The sequence below is a fragment of the Strix uralensis genome, chromosome 3 (genome assembly GCF_047716275.1).
Source record: "Strix uralensis isolate ZFMK-TIS-50842 chromosome 3, bStrUra1, whole genome shotgun sequence".
In the NCBI taxonomy this organism is placed as follows: domain Eukaryota; kingdom Metazoa; phylum Chordata; class Aves; order Strigiformes; family Strigidae; genus Strix; species Strix uralensis.
Window position 1 is genome coordinate 1383377 of NC_133974.1, and position 13519 is coordinate 1396895.

The following is a 13519-nucleotide window of genomic DNA, read 5'->3' on the forward strand; positions in this document are numbered from 1 at the left end:
CTCAGGCAGGATTAGCCCAGACAGGGCTAAACGCAGTTAGGTTTAGCCCACGCAGGGCAGGGTTTAGCACAGGCAGGGTTAGCCTAGGCAGGGCAGGGTTAACTGAGGCAGGGTTTAGCCCAGGCAGGGTTAGCCCAGGCAAGTTTTAGCCTGGGCATGGTTAGCCTGGGTAGGGTTTAGCCCAGGCAGGGTTAAGTGCAGTCAGGTTTAGCCCAGGCCAGGCAGGGTTTAGCATGGACAGGGTTAACCCAGGCAGGGCAGGGTTAACCCAGGTGGGGTTTAGCATGGGCAGGGTTAGCCTAGGCAGGGCAGGGTTAACCCAGGCAGGGTTAGCCCAGGCCGGGCACTGTTAGCACAGACAGGGTTTAGCCCAGGCAGGACAGGGTTAGCCCGGGCCGGGTTAGCCCAGGCCAGGCAGGGTCTAGCCCGGGCAGGGCAGGATTAGCCCAGGGCCAGTAACCCCGCCGGGGTGGGGGCCGGTCGCTCCTGCGGGGCCCGGTCAGGCCGTCGGGGCCCGAGCCCCGGGAGCGGCGGGAGCCCAACCCTGAACCACCGGCGCCATCTGCCGGCACCGCCGCGGCGGGGACACGCGGGAGCGGGGGGGGCACGGGCACAGCGGCCCACGGGGTCCGCGGCACCGCCAACCCCGCCGGGGAACGGGGGGGTACCGGGGGACACCGGGGGGTACCGGGGGATACCGGAGGACATCGGGGGTACCGGGGAACACTGGGGGATACCGGGGGGTACCGGGGGACAGGGTACGGGGGACCGCGACACGGCGGCCGCAGTGTGGGGACCGCGGTCTGCGGCCACGGCAGCACCGGGACGGGACCCCCCGGGACGGGACCCCCCGGGAGCGCGGTGCGGCGGAGGGGGCGTGGCCATACCTGATTGTGGGCGTGATTAGACGCGGTGGGCGGGGCAGTAGACGTCTATGGGCGTGGTTAGGCCCTGAGGGGCGGGGTTACGTGTGCAGATGGGCGTGGTTATGCGCTATGGGGCGGAGTCACGTGTGCAGATGGGCGTGGTTAAGTGCTATGGGAGTTGGTCACGTGTGTTTTGTGGGCGTGGTTAGGCGCCGCGGGGCAGAACGGGCTCTTCAAGGGGGCGTGGCCGAGCGGGTGGGGGCGTGGCCGTGAGGGCGAAGGGGGCGTGGCCGTGGCGACGGCGGCCCCGGTGCAGGGCGGGAGGCGGCGGGCGGCGGCGGCGGGGCAATGGCCTGGTCCCGGTACCAGCTGGGCCTGGCCGCCCTCATGCTGGTCACCGGCTCCATCAACACGCTGGCGGCCAAGTGAGTCCTCCCGGCGTCTGAGGCGGGGGGGAACCCCCGCACCCCCGGGGCAGCGGCCCGGCCTCCCCCCAGCCCCGGGCCCACCGTCCTGCTCGGGGCCCTCCTGGGCCTGAGGGCGGCCTGACGCCCCCCCTCACCCCAGGGCCTGGGCTTTCCCGCCGGGGCGGGGGGTTGGAGCCCGGTCTTCAGCCCCCCGGTCCCCTCCTTCCATCCCAGGGTTGGTCCCTCCGCAAGCTCCGGGGGTGTCACAGCCCGGGGTGGGCTTGGGGTCCCCTCGGGCCTCCTCCCCGTGGCCCCCTCAGCCCCACGGAGGGACTGGCGGCCCCTGGGGCTGCCCCAGGCCGGACCGCGGTCCTGGCTGTGTTGGCAGAGCCCCAAGACCTGCCCTGTGCCCCCCGGCTCGGCGGGGGGCTGCTATTGCCCTGGGGGGGTTAAGCCTGGGCTGTGGGGTGCACCATAGGGACTGGGGGCTGCTGCTTGAGGCCCAGCTCTTGGTGCTGGGCAAGGGAAGGGTGGGGGGGGCTGCATGGCCAAGGGAACTGGGGGTCTCCAGCCCTCTTGGAGGGTGCTGCTGTGCCTGGCCCCGGGGTGATGGGGAGGAGCCGTGTGAGTGCCCCAAAAGCCAGGCAGGGTCTGGATTGAGCCCCCTCCTGGGGGGAACCCCACAAAGACCCCTGGGGTGCTCCGAACCCTGGCAGTAAGGATGAGGATAGTGTTTCTAAGAGCTGGCTGAGCAAGGCAGACCTGCCAGGCCGGCTTGTCCCAGTGCCGCTGGGCAGACGTGTGGGTGTCAGCGGGGCTTTACTGGGTGGCTGAGCTCCAGCTGGCCCTGCTGGGGGCGGACCAAGGTCCCCAGATGGGGAAACTGAGGCACAAAATCCCCGCGGGGGGTAGAGCAGAGCCGGGAGGTAGCACCGAGCTCTCAGCCAGCTCACGAGACCCATGTGTGGCCCGACAAAGCCTCTTGCGAAACACAGACCCGAGCTGGCCCGTGGCAGAGGGGCTGTGGCGTGTCAGCCGGGGCTGACTCATGCCAAAAATCTTGCTGGCCTGGCTGAAAAACCCCTTGCCACTCGGGCTGCAAATTGCCCCAGCCTCCGCTCGCACCCCTTTTCCCCGAGCTCAGCAGGTCTGCGGCCACTTGGCATCAGCAAAAAGGAGCCGGAGGGGAGCTGGGTGCCTGTGTTGGGGTGCGCTGCCACACTGGGGGTGTCCTGGGAGCAGGCAACCTGTCACTGAGGGGTTGGGGTCCCCTCCTGATGTGGGTGGTGGGGAGACCCTTGCCGAAATGGGCCGTTGGGGGCCTGTGCCCCATCCTGTGTTTATCCAGCGCTGCTTAGAATACCCAAAAGAGGGGGGTTGTGCCCCAGAACTCTGACTGGGAGCAGTGGGAGCTGCTACTCCCTCAGCCTGCAGTGCAGCATCTTTTATGGGGCCCCCAAATCTTCAAGGTTGGTGACAGAGGGAGGAGGGAAGGGGTTGGGGTGACCCCCCACCGTGCTGTCCCGGTGCTGCCTGGCCGCGCGTGCTGGGACACCGGATCGTGGGGCTGTGTGACACTGCGGTGTCCCTTTCCCTGCCTGTCACTCAGGGCCGGGAGCTGAGCCAGGAGCTGCCGGTGAGTCAGGGTGGCCGTGACAGCGTCTCCTTCCCTCTAGATGTCCTGACCCCAGAGCTGTCACCTCGGGGCGGGCTGGTGGCCCAGAACACAGCCCTAGGCTGGCTCTTGGGGTGCGCTCTGGCCCCCCACAGCCTCCTGCTCTAACCACCCCCCCTCTCTGCCTCGTAGGTGGGCCGATAACTTCAGCGCGGCCGGTTGCAGTGGGACGGAGGAGCACAGCTTCCAGCACCCCTTCCTGCAGGTGAGCCCCCGACACCCGGGGCCGGATGGGCCTTACCAGCAGCGCCAGCCCCCCCCTTTTGCCTAACCCACCTCTCTCGCAGGCCGTGGGCATGTTCCTGGGGGAATTTTCCTGCCTGGGGGTGTTTTACCTGCTGGTGTGGAGGGATCGGTGGAGGCCGGAGCCCAGCATGGCCCCGTCTCAGCCCTTCAGCCCGCTGCTCTTCCTGCCCCCCGCCCTCTGTGACATGACTGGGACCAGTATCATGTACGTGGGTAAGTGCTGGGGACAGGGGGGTGTCACCTCTGTCCCCCATCCCTTCCCCTGTGGGGTCCTGGCCATCCCTGGGGCTTGACTCAGACCCCACATTGCATTCAGTTTTGCGGGGGGGTGGGAAATAACCCTGAAACCAGTTAGAGGGGTCTGAGCAAACCCTCCCCACTCATGCAGCGAGTTGTGGCAGGGCTCAGTAAGCCGTGTTCAGCATGGGGGGGTGTTAAAGGATTTCGCCAGACTGGGGGTACCTCTAGGCTGGATTTATTAACAACTCAGAGCTGGGCCAGCACCAGAGTGAGTGGCAGGGACTAACAAAAAGCACCTTCTGTACGTACGATTTTACACGACATTGTACAATACAAAAGTCTTTGGCGTTTCTGCACAAACTCTCAGTTCCCAATTCTTCATCAATTTCAAAAGTTCATTAATTCCCTCAGTCTCAGCTAATTCTCATCGTTCCATTCCAATTCCTCTTTTGAAGTCGCTGCTCATTGGTGCTGTCTTTGGTCTCCACAGTTACTTCTCCTCTTAAACAATCTTCATCATAATTCACCTTTAGACTTCTGAGAGAAAACTCAAGGTGTGCTATTTAACATATACTTAATCGATGTCTGACTTTAAATGCCTGACCTTTCCAAATTGCTTACTTTAAGTTAATCGCTTATTTCTCATCTTTTGTTATGTCTAAAACTTAATGCCCAGGATTAATTTTTGTTAATTCAGTGACTGGGTTTTAAGCCGGCCATGGCGAGGGCTGCACAGGGGGCAGATGAGCAGCGTTGGCATTGGACTGTCAGTGCTGTTCTCTGAGCAGCTGTATCCTATTAATTAAACTTAGGAGACGATATCTATTGATCAATTATTCTCTACATATAATTATATCCTAATAAAAAGTCTTCTAAACGCTTGTTCCTGTTACAGGGGGCAGCGTGGGGCTGTGTCTTGGCGTGAGCCTCTCTACTGCAGCTCTAAGCAGGAGGGGACAGTGTTGCTGCCTCTTCCTCCCGTTCGTTAATCACCGATCTGCTCTTAATTACCAGCAGACTGTTAAGCGGAGGGGTGGCTCTGGCAGCGCACACAACTCATGGGTCTGTCTCTTCCCCGTGTAGCCTTGAACATGACGAGTGCCTCCAGCTTCCAGATGCTGCGAGGATCTGTCATCATCTTCACCGGGCTCCTCTCGGTCGCCTTCCTGGGCCGGAAGCTGGAGCTGAGCCAGTGGCTGGGCATCCTGGTCACCATCGGGGGGCTGGTGCTGGTGGGACTGGCTGACCTCCGCAGCTCCCCCACCCAGAAGCACAAGCTCAGCGAGGTCATAACCGGTACGTGGTGGCCCCTGGGGGAGGTGGGGTGGCCGCGGGGAGGACGGCAGCGGGGGGAATAACTCCCCGCAGGGCTCTGCTGCACTGCCTGTGGGTGGGCAGGGAGATGGGGGCTCAGCCTCGCCTTCCCAATCTCCCCACTTCCTCATCCTCTCTCCCTTCCTCCTCCTCCTCCTCATCCTCTCTATCCCTTCCTCCTCCTCCTCCTCCTCGACTCTCTCCCTTCCTCCTCCTCGTCTCTTACCCCCCTTCCTCCTCCTCCTCGGCATCGTCCTCTCGCCCCCCCTTCCTCCTCCTTCTCCTCCTCATTGTCTCACCCCCCTTCCTCCTTCTTCCTCCTTGTTGTCCTCTCGCCCCCTTCCTCCTTGTTGTCCTCTCGCCCCCTTCCTCCTTGTTGTCCTCTCGCCCCCTTCCTCCTTGTTGTCCTCTCGCCCCCTTCCTCCTTGTTGTCCTCTCGCCCCCCTTCCTCCTCCTCCTCCTCGGTGTTGTCCTCTCGCCCCCCTTCCTCCTCCTTCCTCCTCCTCGTCGTCTCGCCCCCCTTCCTCCTCCTCCTCCTCGGTGTTGTCCTCTCGCCCCCCTTCCTCCTCCTTCCTCCTCCTCGTCGTCTCGCCCCCCTTCCTCCTCCTTCCTCCTCCTCGTCGTCTCGCCCCCCTTCCTCCTCCTTCCTCCTCCTCGTCGTCTCGCCCCCCTTCCTCCTCCTCCTCGTCGTCGTCTCGCCCCCCTTCCTCCTCCTCCTCGTCGTCGTCTCGCCCCCCTTCCTCCTCCTCCTCGTCGTCGTCTCGCCCCCCTTCCTCCTCCTCCTCGTCGTCGTCTCGCCCCCCTTCCTCCTCCTCCTTCCTCCTCCTCGTCGTCTCGCCCCCCTTCCTCCTCCTCCTTCCTCCTCGTCGTCGTGTCGCCCCCCTTCCTCCTCCTCTCCCCACAGGTGACCTGCTCATCATCATGGCACAGGTGATCGTTGCCATCCAGATGGTGCTGGAGGAGAAATTTGTCTACAAGCACGATGTGCACCCGCTGCGGGCCGTCGGCACCGAGGGTCTGTCACGACATCAGCCGGGGAGGGGGGCGCTGAGTGCTCGAGGGGTGCTGGATCCCACAAACCCAGCCTGGGGAGGGCAGCTTGGGGCGGGGGGGGCTGGATTGCAGGGTGCAAAGGGGGTGCTGCTGTGAGGGTTTGGGTCCTGTGGCGCAGAGAGAGTTGGCTGGGGGGGTGGGGAACAGGCAGCCCTGGGTGGTGCGTGGAGCCAGCACCCCCCTGACGCCTCCCTGCACCCCTCTGACACCCCCCTGATGCCCTCTCACACCCCTGACTCCCTCTGATGCCCTCTGACACCCTCCTGCACCCATCTGACGTGCTCTGACACCCCCTTGATGCCCCTGACACCCCCTCACACCTGACACCTTTCTTGATGCCCCCCTGCACCCCTCTGACACCACCCTGCACCCCTCTGACACCCTTCACACCCATCTGACACCCTCTGATGCCCCCCTGCACCCCTTTGACACCCCTCTTGATGCCCCCTGCACCCCTCTGACGCCCCTCTGCCACCTTCCTGCACCCCTCTGCCACCCTTCACACCCCTCTGATGCCCTCTGACACACCTCGCACCTCTTTGACACCCGTCTGACACACCCCTGCACACCTCTAACACCCCTCTTGACACCCCCTGCACCCCTCTGACGCCCCTTACACCCCTCTGACTCCTCTCTTGATGCCCCTCACACCCCTCTGACACCTCTCACACTCATCTGACTCCTGACACCCCTCTGATGCCCCCGTGCACCCCTCTGATGCCCCTCACACCCATCTGATGTCCTCTGACACTCCTCTTGATGCCCCTCATACCCCTGACACCCTCTGATGCCCCCTGCACGCCTCTGACACCCTCCTGAACACCTCTTGATGCCTCTCGCACCCGACACCCCCTCACACCCCTCTGACACCCCCTGCACCCCTCTGACACCCCTCTTGATGCCCCTCGTACCCCTGACAACCCCTCACACCCTCTGGCACCCATCTCACACCCCCCTGCACCCATCTCACACCCTCTGCCACCCTTCACACCCCTCTCGCACCCAGGTTTCTTCGGTTTCCTCATCCTGGCCCTGCTCCTGGTGCCCATGTACTACATCCCAGCGGGCAGCTTCGGCTCGCCGCCTCGCCGGACACTGGAAGACGCCCTTGACGCTTTCTGCCAAATCGGCCACCGGCCCCTGATCGCACTGGCCCTGCTGGGCAACATCAGCAGCATCGCCTTCTTCAACTTCGCCGGCATCAGCGTCACCAAGGAGATCAGTGCCACCACCCGCATGGTGCTGGACAGCCTCCGCACCCTCGTCATCTGGGCCGTCAGCCTGGCCCTGGGCTGGGAAACCTTCCACGGGCTGGAGATTTTGGGGTTCGGGGTGCTGCTAACGGGCGCTGCTCTTTACAACAGCCTCCACCGACCCCTCCTCGCCCGCCTGCCCCGCCGCGGGGCCCTGGATGAACGGGAGGCTTTGCTGCGTGGGGAGAGCGCGGCCATTAACGGGGAGAGCTGAGCCCCCCCCCTCCTCTGCCCCACACCCCTTTGGCCCCACAATTTATTATTTGTGGGGCTTCTTTCTGCTCCCCGTGGCGGGAGGGGGGTGGCTGATGGGATTGGGGGGGGTGATGGCGGCCGCCGTCTTGTGTTGTTCGCCGGATAAACCTCCCCCCTCGCCCGGAGGGGACAGCGAGGCTGGGCCTGTCCTTTCTGGGGGGCAGCAGCCCCCCCTGACCCCTCCCCCCAGCCTGCTGGTTGGGGGGAGATTGGTTCCTAAGGGGGTCTGGGGGTGGGGCTGGCCCCGCTGCTCCCCAACCTCTGTCTCCCCCCCAAAATAAAGTGCATTTGCTCACAGCTTGCTCCCTGTGTGGCTGGGGGTGGGGGGAGGGTTCAGCAGGGCTGGGGGGGGGCCACCCTGGTGGTCCTGCCATCCCCAAGAGGGTGGCAGAGGGAGGTGTGTGAGTGTCCCCAACCCCAAGCCTCCCCCCGGGGGGGTGGCTGTGATCCTCGGTGTCCCCAAGGGAGGGACACTGCCACCCCGACGCCTTTCACAGTGGGTTTGTAGAGGGGGAGAGGGAGGCTCCTGCCCTCAGGGAGTGTGGGGGGACTTCCTTGACTTCCCTCTGCCCCCCCCCCCCCCCCCCCCCAAATTCACACCACCCCACAATCAGCCCCAGGCACACGCAGCTGCTTTTTTGCGACATTTATTTGCTCAGTGGAGAGCGCAGGTGGGGGGTGTTCGACTCTACCTTTATTTTCTGTTGGTTTGGGGACCCCTGGCATTGGGGGGGGAACCCCAGCAGTGGCAGGGTGGGGTTGGGGGGGGCAGCGGTGTTCAACTCCCTGGGATGGAGGGACAGAGTGGATGTGGTGGGACAGTGGGGAGCGTCGTCTGGCTACTCGCTGCTGGAGGAAGGATGGGAGGAGGGGGGTCAGCTCTGGTATGACCCCCTCCTCAGTCACCCCCGCCCTGGGGATATGGGGGGGGGGGGACAGTTCCCCAAACTCACATGACATTTTGCTTGTAGTGCTGAAGCGCCTGGTTGGCCACGATCTCCATGAAGCGGGGGTCGTCCCACGAGATGTCCCCGGGCACCGTGAGGGACAGCGGCTCCGAATCAAAAAGCTGCACTGTCACCTGTGTGTCGGGGGGGGCTGAGGGGTCCTCGAGGTTGGGAGCCTTGGAGAGGACCTGCAGAAAGGAGGGTGGGGGGCGGGGGGGAGACACAGAAATTTAGGAAAACCAGGCTAGCCCCTGCGCCGGCCCCTTGCCCTGGCACCAGGCCCCACGGCCAGTTATTGTGCTGAGAGGCGCCCGCTCGGGTGCACAATCACTTCTTTCTCCCCCTGACCCACTTTCCGCGGCCACTGGCCCTGCTGGGGTGGGTGTAGGGGGGCAAAATGGGGGGGGCTTGAGCCCTCCAGCCATGCCAGGGTGCTGACGGGCCTCACCGTGGTGACCTGGAGGAAGCCGTCGGTGCCTTGGGTCATGTTGGCCAAACGCGAGACCCAGCCGAACTGGCGGTTGAGCTGCTCCAGGAGGCTGGTGGTGTTGAGCATCTCGGCCTGGAAGGCGTGGAGGAGGGTGTCGTAGCGGCGGGTGAAGCGTTCGGCCAAGCGCAGCGCGTCCTCCAGCTGCTCCCGCAGCTGGCTCTGGGCTGGGTCTGTCTGCCAGCAGTCTGCAGGGGTATGGGGGGGGGAATTTGGGGGGGGTTTAGGGGTGCCAGGGCTCACCCCCAGCCCTGGTGTATGCACCCCAGCGCAGTCTCATCCCATCGGCCCCCCCTGCTGTGTGTGCACCCCCCCCCAGCACATCTTGTCCGCTATGTGTGTCCCTCCTGCCCTCCCTGAGTGCGGGCCCCGGTCCCCATGCCCAGTCCCTGGCCCCAATCCCCAGTCCCCAACCCTGGCCCCTGGTCCCAGTCCCAGTCCCCAGTCCCTGGTTTCTAGCCCCGGTCCCCATCCCTGGTCCCCAGACCCCTGTCCCTAGTCCCCACACCCGGTCCCTGGACCCCAGTCTCCATCCCTGATCCCCAGACCCCAGTCCCAGTCCCCAGTCCTTGGTTTCTAGCCCCAGCCCCATCCTGGTCGCCATTCCTGGTCTCCATCCCTGGTCCTGGTTCCTGGTCCTGGACCCTAGTCCCTGTCCCTGGTCCCCAGTCCCCATCCTTGGTCCCCATCCCTGATCCCCCATCCCCAGACCCCAGTCCTTGTCCCTAGTCCCCATCCCCATCCCTGGTCCCCAGTCCCTGGTTCCTGGACCCCAGTCCCCATTCCTGGTCCCTGTTCCTGGTCTCCATCCCTGGTCCCCAGTCCCCATCCCCGGTCCCTGGTTCCTGGCCCCAGTCCCCATCCCTGGTCCCCATCCCCAGACCCCTGTCCCTAGTCCCCATCCCCGGTCCCCAGTCCCTGATTCCTGGCTCCAGTCCCTGTCTCCAGTCCCCATCCCTAGTCCCTGGTTCCTGGCCTCAGTCCCCATCCCCAGAGTCCCTGACCCCAGACCCTGTCCCCAGTCCCCATTCCCAGTCCCCCGTCCCGGCTCACCCACGGAGAGGATCTCCCGGCACTTCTCGCACTCATCCCGCATCCGCAGGCAGCCGGCTGAGTTACGCCGGATCTCCCGACACACCATGCGCTCGTTGCTGGAGTTACGCGACTCTGCGGAGAGCCCAGCGCAACCTCAGCACCCCAAAACACCGCAGGATGGGGGGGGGGGGGGGGGCAGCACCACAGACTCCCCCACCCCAGAGCTGCAGGGCCAACACCCCAGGGTGCTGTGAGGGGATGTAAAAGTGCTTTTTCCAGGGAATTCTGCCCCCCCCTCCACTGTTTTTGACAAAATAAAGTGCTTCTTGCCAACCTCCGTTTGGAAATCGCCCTTTTCCCAGCCGGGGCTGCGGTGGCAGACGGTGACGGCACCGGCAGCTGGGCTACAACCAGCGCTGCTGCCCAAAACAAACACCTTTTTGGGACAGCACAGCCAAGATTAGGCAAGAGGTGTGGGGGGGGAAAACCCAAAAACCCAGCCCAGCTCTGCAAACAGTGGAGCTTGTGATTCCTGGGCTCCCGTGGGGATTCACTGCTGTGTCGTATTAGGGTTGAGCTCATTCTTTGAAGTTAGTCACCCCCTAATGAGGAGGAGCTGGCGGGGGGGGGGGGGGAGGGGACTGCTGGGAATTCTGGTTGTAAATCTGCTGTTTCCAGGCAAACTGAGAAGCCCATGACACCCAGCCCGCAGTGAGCACCCTACCTGAGGGGAAGCCACCCAGCGGGTGCTCCCAGCCACCCTGCGGTTCCTCCAGCATCCGCTGCATCATCTCAAAGAGTGGCTGGAAGAGGCGGTTGAAGCCCTGGTGGGGATGCTGGAAAAAAGGATGTAGCTCCCGGGCAACCCTCCCGCTGCGCGGGGGGAGGCGGACGTGCTGGACGGGGGGGCGAAAAGCCTCGCGGAAACCACCGAAAGGGGCTCGGAAGAAGGGATACATGCGGCCAGAGACTTGGGTGCTGTCCTGGAAGATGTCATCCACCCCATCCTCCAGCAACCCAAAACTTTCTTCCAAATCTTCCAACTGCTGCTCCTGCCGCTGGTCCCGCTCCAGCAGCGAGTCGAAGCGCTCACCGTTCACCCAGATGGAGAAGGGTGAGGAATGGTTGAGAAATTCCTCCAGCTGCCGGGGAAGGGGAGCAGGATGAGGCCTAAATCGCAACCCCACACACCCCCCCACCACCACCTCGGCATCACGGGGTGCTGTGGGACCACTCACCTGCCGCCCCACCAGCCCTGAGCCGCTGTGGCACGTGCGGGAATAGAAGCGCATGCAGGTTTGTTTGAGGCAGGGCTTGCACTCTTCCCACAGCGCCAGCATCGTCTCGTTGCACACATCCTGCCTCGCCGCCAGCTCCTGCTCCTTCTCCCGGGCCAGTTGCACCGCTTCCTGCAAGGCACCCACATCCAGCCCCCCCAAGTCACAGAATCACAGAATCCCAGAATCATTCAGGATGGAAAAGCCCCTTGGGATCGAGTCCAACCCTCAGCCCGACTCTACAAAGTTCTCCCCTACACCACATCCCCCAACAGCTCATCCAAACGGCCCTTAAACACACCCAGGGATGGGGACTCCACCCCCTCCCTGGGCAGCCTATTCCACTCTCTGACCACTCTTGCTGGGAAACATTTTCTCCTCATGTCCAGTCTGAACCTCCCCTGTTGCAGTTTAAAGCCGTTCCCTCTTGTTCTGTCACTAATTCCCTGGGAGAAGAGACCAGCACCAACCTCTCTACAATGTCCTTTCAGGGAGCTGTAGAGAGTGATGAGGTCTCCCCTCAGCCTTCTCCTCCTCACACTGAACAGTCCCAGCTCCTTCCATCGCTCCTCACAGGATTTATTCTCCAGGCCCTTCCCCAGCTTCGTTGCCCTCCTCTGCACTCGCTCCAGCCCCTCGAGATCTCTCTCGGATTGAGGTGCCCAAAACTGGACACAACCCTCCAGGTGTGGCCTCACCAGTGCAGAGCACAGGGGGACTATCACCTCCCTGCTTCTGCTGGTCACACTATTTCTAACACAAGCCAGGATGCCGTTGGCTTTCTTGGCCACCTGGGCACACTGCTGGCTCCTGTTCAGCTGCTTGTCAATGAGAACCCCCAGACCCTTCTCTTCCAGACAGCTCCAGCCACCCCTCCCCAAGCCTGTAGCCATGCAGGGGGTTGTTGTGGCCCAAGTGCAGGACCTGGCACTTGGCCTTGTTGAATTCCCACAATACCAAGACAACCCCCCCTCCCTGAGCCCTTCGGATGCGCCCAACCCAGCTGGGAGGGTGGGAGTTGCCACCCCTCCTCATCCTCACTCACCTCCTTCCTCCTCTTGGTCTCCTCCAAGGTGTGCAGGATGGCTTGGTGGTCCTTACTCGTCTTGTCCATGAGGGTCTTCATCTGCTTCACCCCGTTGATGGCATTTTCCACCTCGGTGTCGATGTATTTGCTGCCGGCTGCTGACATCTCTGGGGAAGGGACGGGACACACACACAGAGGACCGGGGGGGGGGGGCAGGGGGGGGGGGGTGCGGGGGCGAGGAAGAGCATCTCTCAGCTGGCCGCACCCAAGGCAGCGGTGGGACCACCCCCCCCCACCCCAGTGCACACAAATATTTGCGGGTGCAGAGCCCCGTTTGCTCGCCCACGGCCCCGTTCCAGTAAGTGGAACCCAAGAAACAGGAGCCAAAATTTCGCCCGGGTTGGGGCGGCGTCTCCTCGCCTGACACCCCCAATATTTAGGCAGCACTGCTGCCGAGTCCTGGGTGATGCTCTGTGTGTCCCCCCCATCCAGCCCCCCCCAAACCATGTTCTGTGCCCCCCCACCCAGCCCCCCCCACCTCCATGTGCACAGCGCTCCCCCTAGCCCGCAATCATCCCATTTGTCCCCCCAGCCTGCAGGGACCCCCCCGAATATAACCTGTGCCCCCCCCACAACCCCTATGGGTCCCCCACCCAGCACTCCCTTGGGCACGGTGCTGCCAGGCCCCCCCCTGCCCCACGGCACCCACCCAGACTGTGCTCCCCCCCCGGCCCCACATAGCCCCCCCCTCCCTCCATGCAGCCCCCACTCACGCTTGAGCTCGCTGGGGGGGACGAGGGCCTGGCCCCCCCCCGAGGCGAGCAGGAGGCCGAGCAGCGGGAGCAGCACCGCCATGGTCCTGCCTGTGCGGGCAGAGGCGGGGGGGGGGGGGTCAGAGCAACATACCGCCCCCCCCCCGCCTCCGTGGACACGAGGCTCTGAGTCAGCAGCCGGGACCAGCCCCCCCCCGAGGACAATTTTGAGGTCACAGCGATGACATGATGCCCCGGGGGGGGGGCGGTCCCAAGGGAGGGGGGTCCCTCTCGAATCCCCTGCCTGAGGGGGGGGGCGACGTGTGTGTTTCCACCCCCCCCCCCCCCACGCGCCCCACTCGCCTTACCTGAGGACAAACAAGCCCCCAGGCCGGGGGTGCCAAAGCGGGGCGGGCGGCCAAGACGGTGACCGGGCACGGATTTCCCACCCCCACCCCTCCCCTGCCCCCGCCGGCTGCTTTTCTTCTTCCCGGCCCCCCCCGGGGGGATGGAGAGGGACTGGTGCGGGGGGGGGTGTGTGTGCTGTGTGTGTGCAAAGCCGGGACAGGGCTGCAGGCAGGGATGGGCAGGGGTAGGCAGTGCCGCCCCGAGAAGGGTGCCATGGCCCAAGGGACACAGCGCTGGCGCGTGGGAACCGCTAGCCCGTCCGTCCGTCCCCCCCCCC

The 13519-nt window shown here is 64.1% G+C and overlaps 2 protein-coding genes across 3 annotated transcripts; one reads left to right on the forward strand and one right to left on the reverse strand.

Moving 5' to 3' along the window:
- The first annotated feature begins 1164 nt into the window (after window positions 1-1164).
- Window positions 1165-7606, forward strand: SLC35F6 (solute carrier family 35 member F6). Its single transcript, XM_074861235.1, has 6 exons — window positions 1165-1291; window positions 3081-3153; window positions 3236-3407; window positions 4518-4730; window positions 5653-5763; window positions 6808-7606. The coding sequence occupies exons 1-6, from the start codon at window positions 1215-1217 to the stop codon at window positions 7266-7268; spliced, it is 1107 nt and encodes a 368-aa protein (XP_074717336.1). The 5' UTR covers window positions 1165-1214; the 3' UTR covers window positions 7269-7606.
- A 334-nt stretch (window positions 7607-7940) lies between these two features.
- On the reverse strand, window positions 7941-13011 carry CLU (clusterin). 2 transcript variants are annotated; one of them, XM_074861237.1, is made up of 8 exons: window positions 12856-13011; window positions 12101-12249; window positions 11017-11187; window positions 10503-10920; window positions 9797-9910; window positions 8705-8931; window positions 8263-8444; window positions 7941-8155 (listed from the first exon to the last, which is right to left on the reverse strand). In XM_074861237.1, exons 1-8 carry the CDS (start codon window positions 12935-12937, stop codon window positions 8149-8151), a joined length of 1350 nt encoding a protein of 449 aa, XP_074717338.1. In that variant the 5' UTR covers window positions 12938-13011; the 3' UTR covers window positions 7941-8148. The 2 variants fall into 2 exon arrangements, with proteins under 2 accessions (XP_074717338.1, XP_074717337.1); XM_074861236.1 differs by having other exon boundaries at window positions 7941-8158.
- Between the last annotated feature and the right edge of the window lie 508 nt (window positions 13012-13519).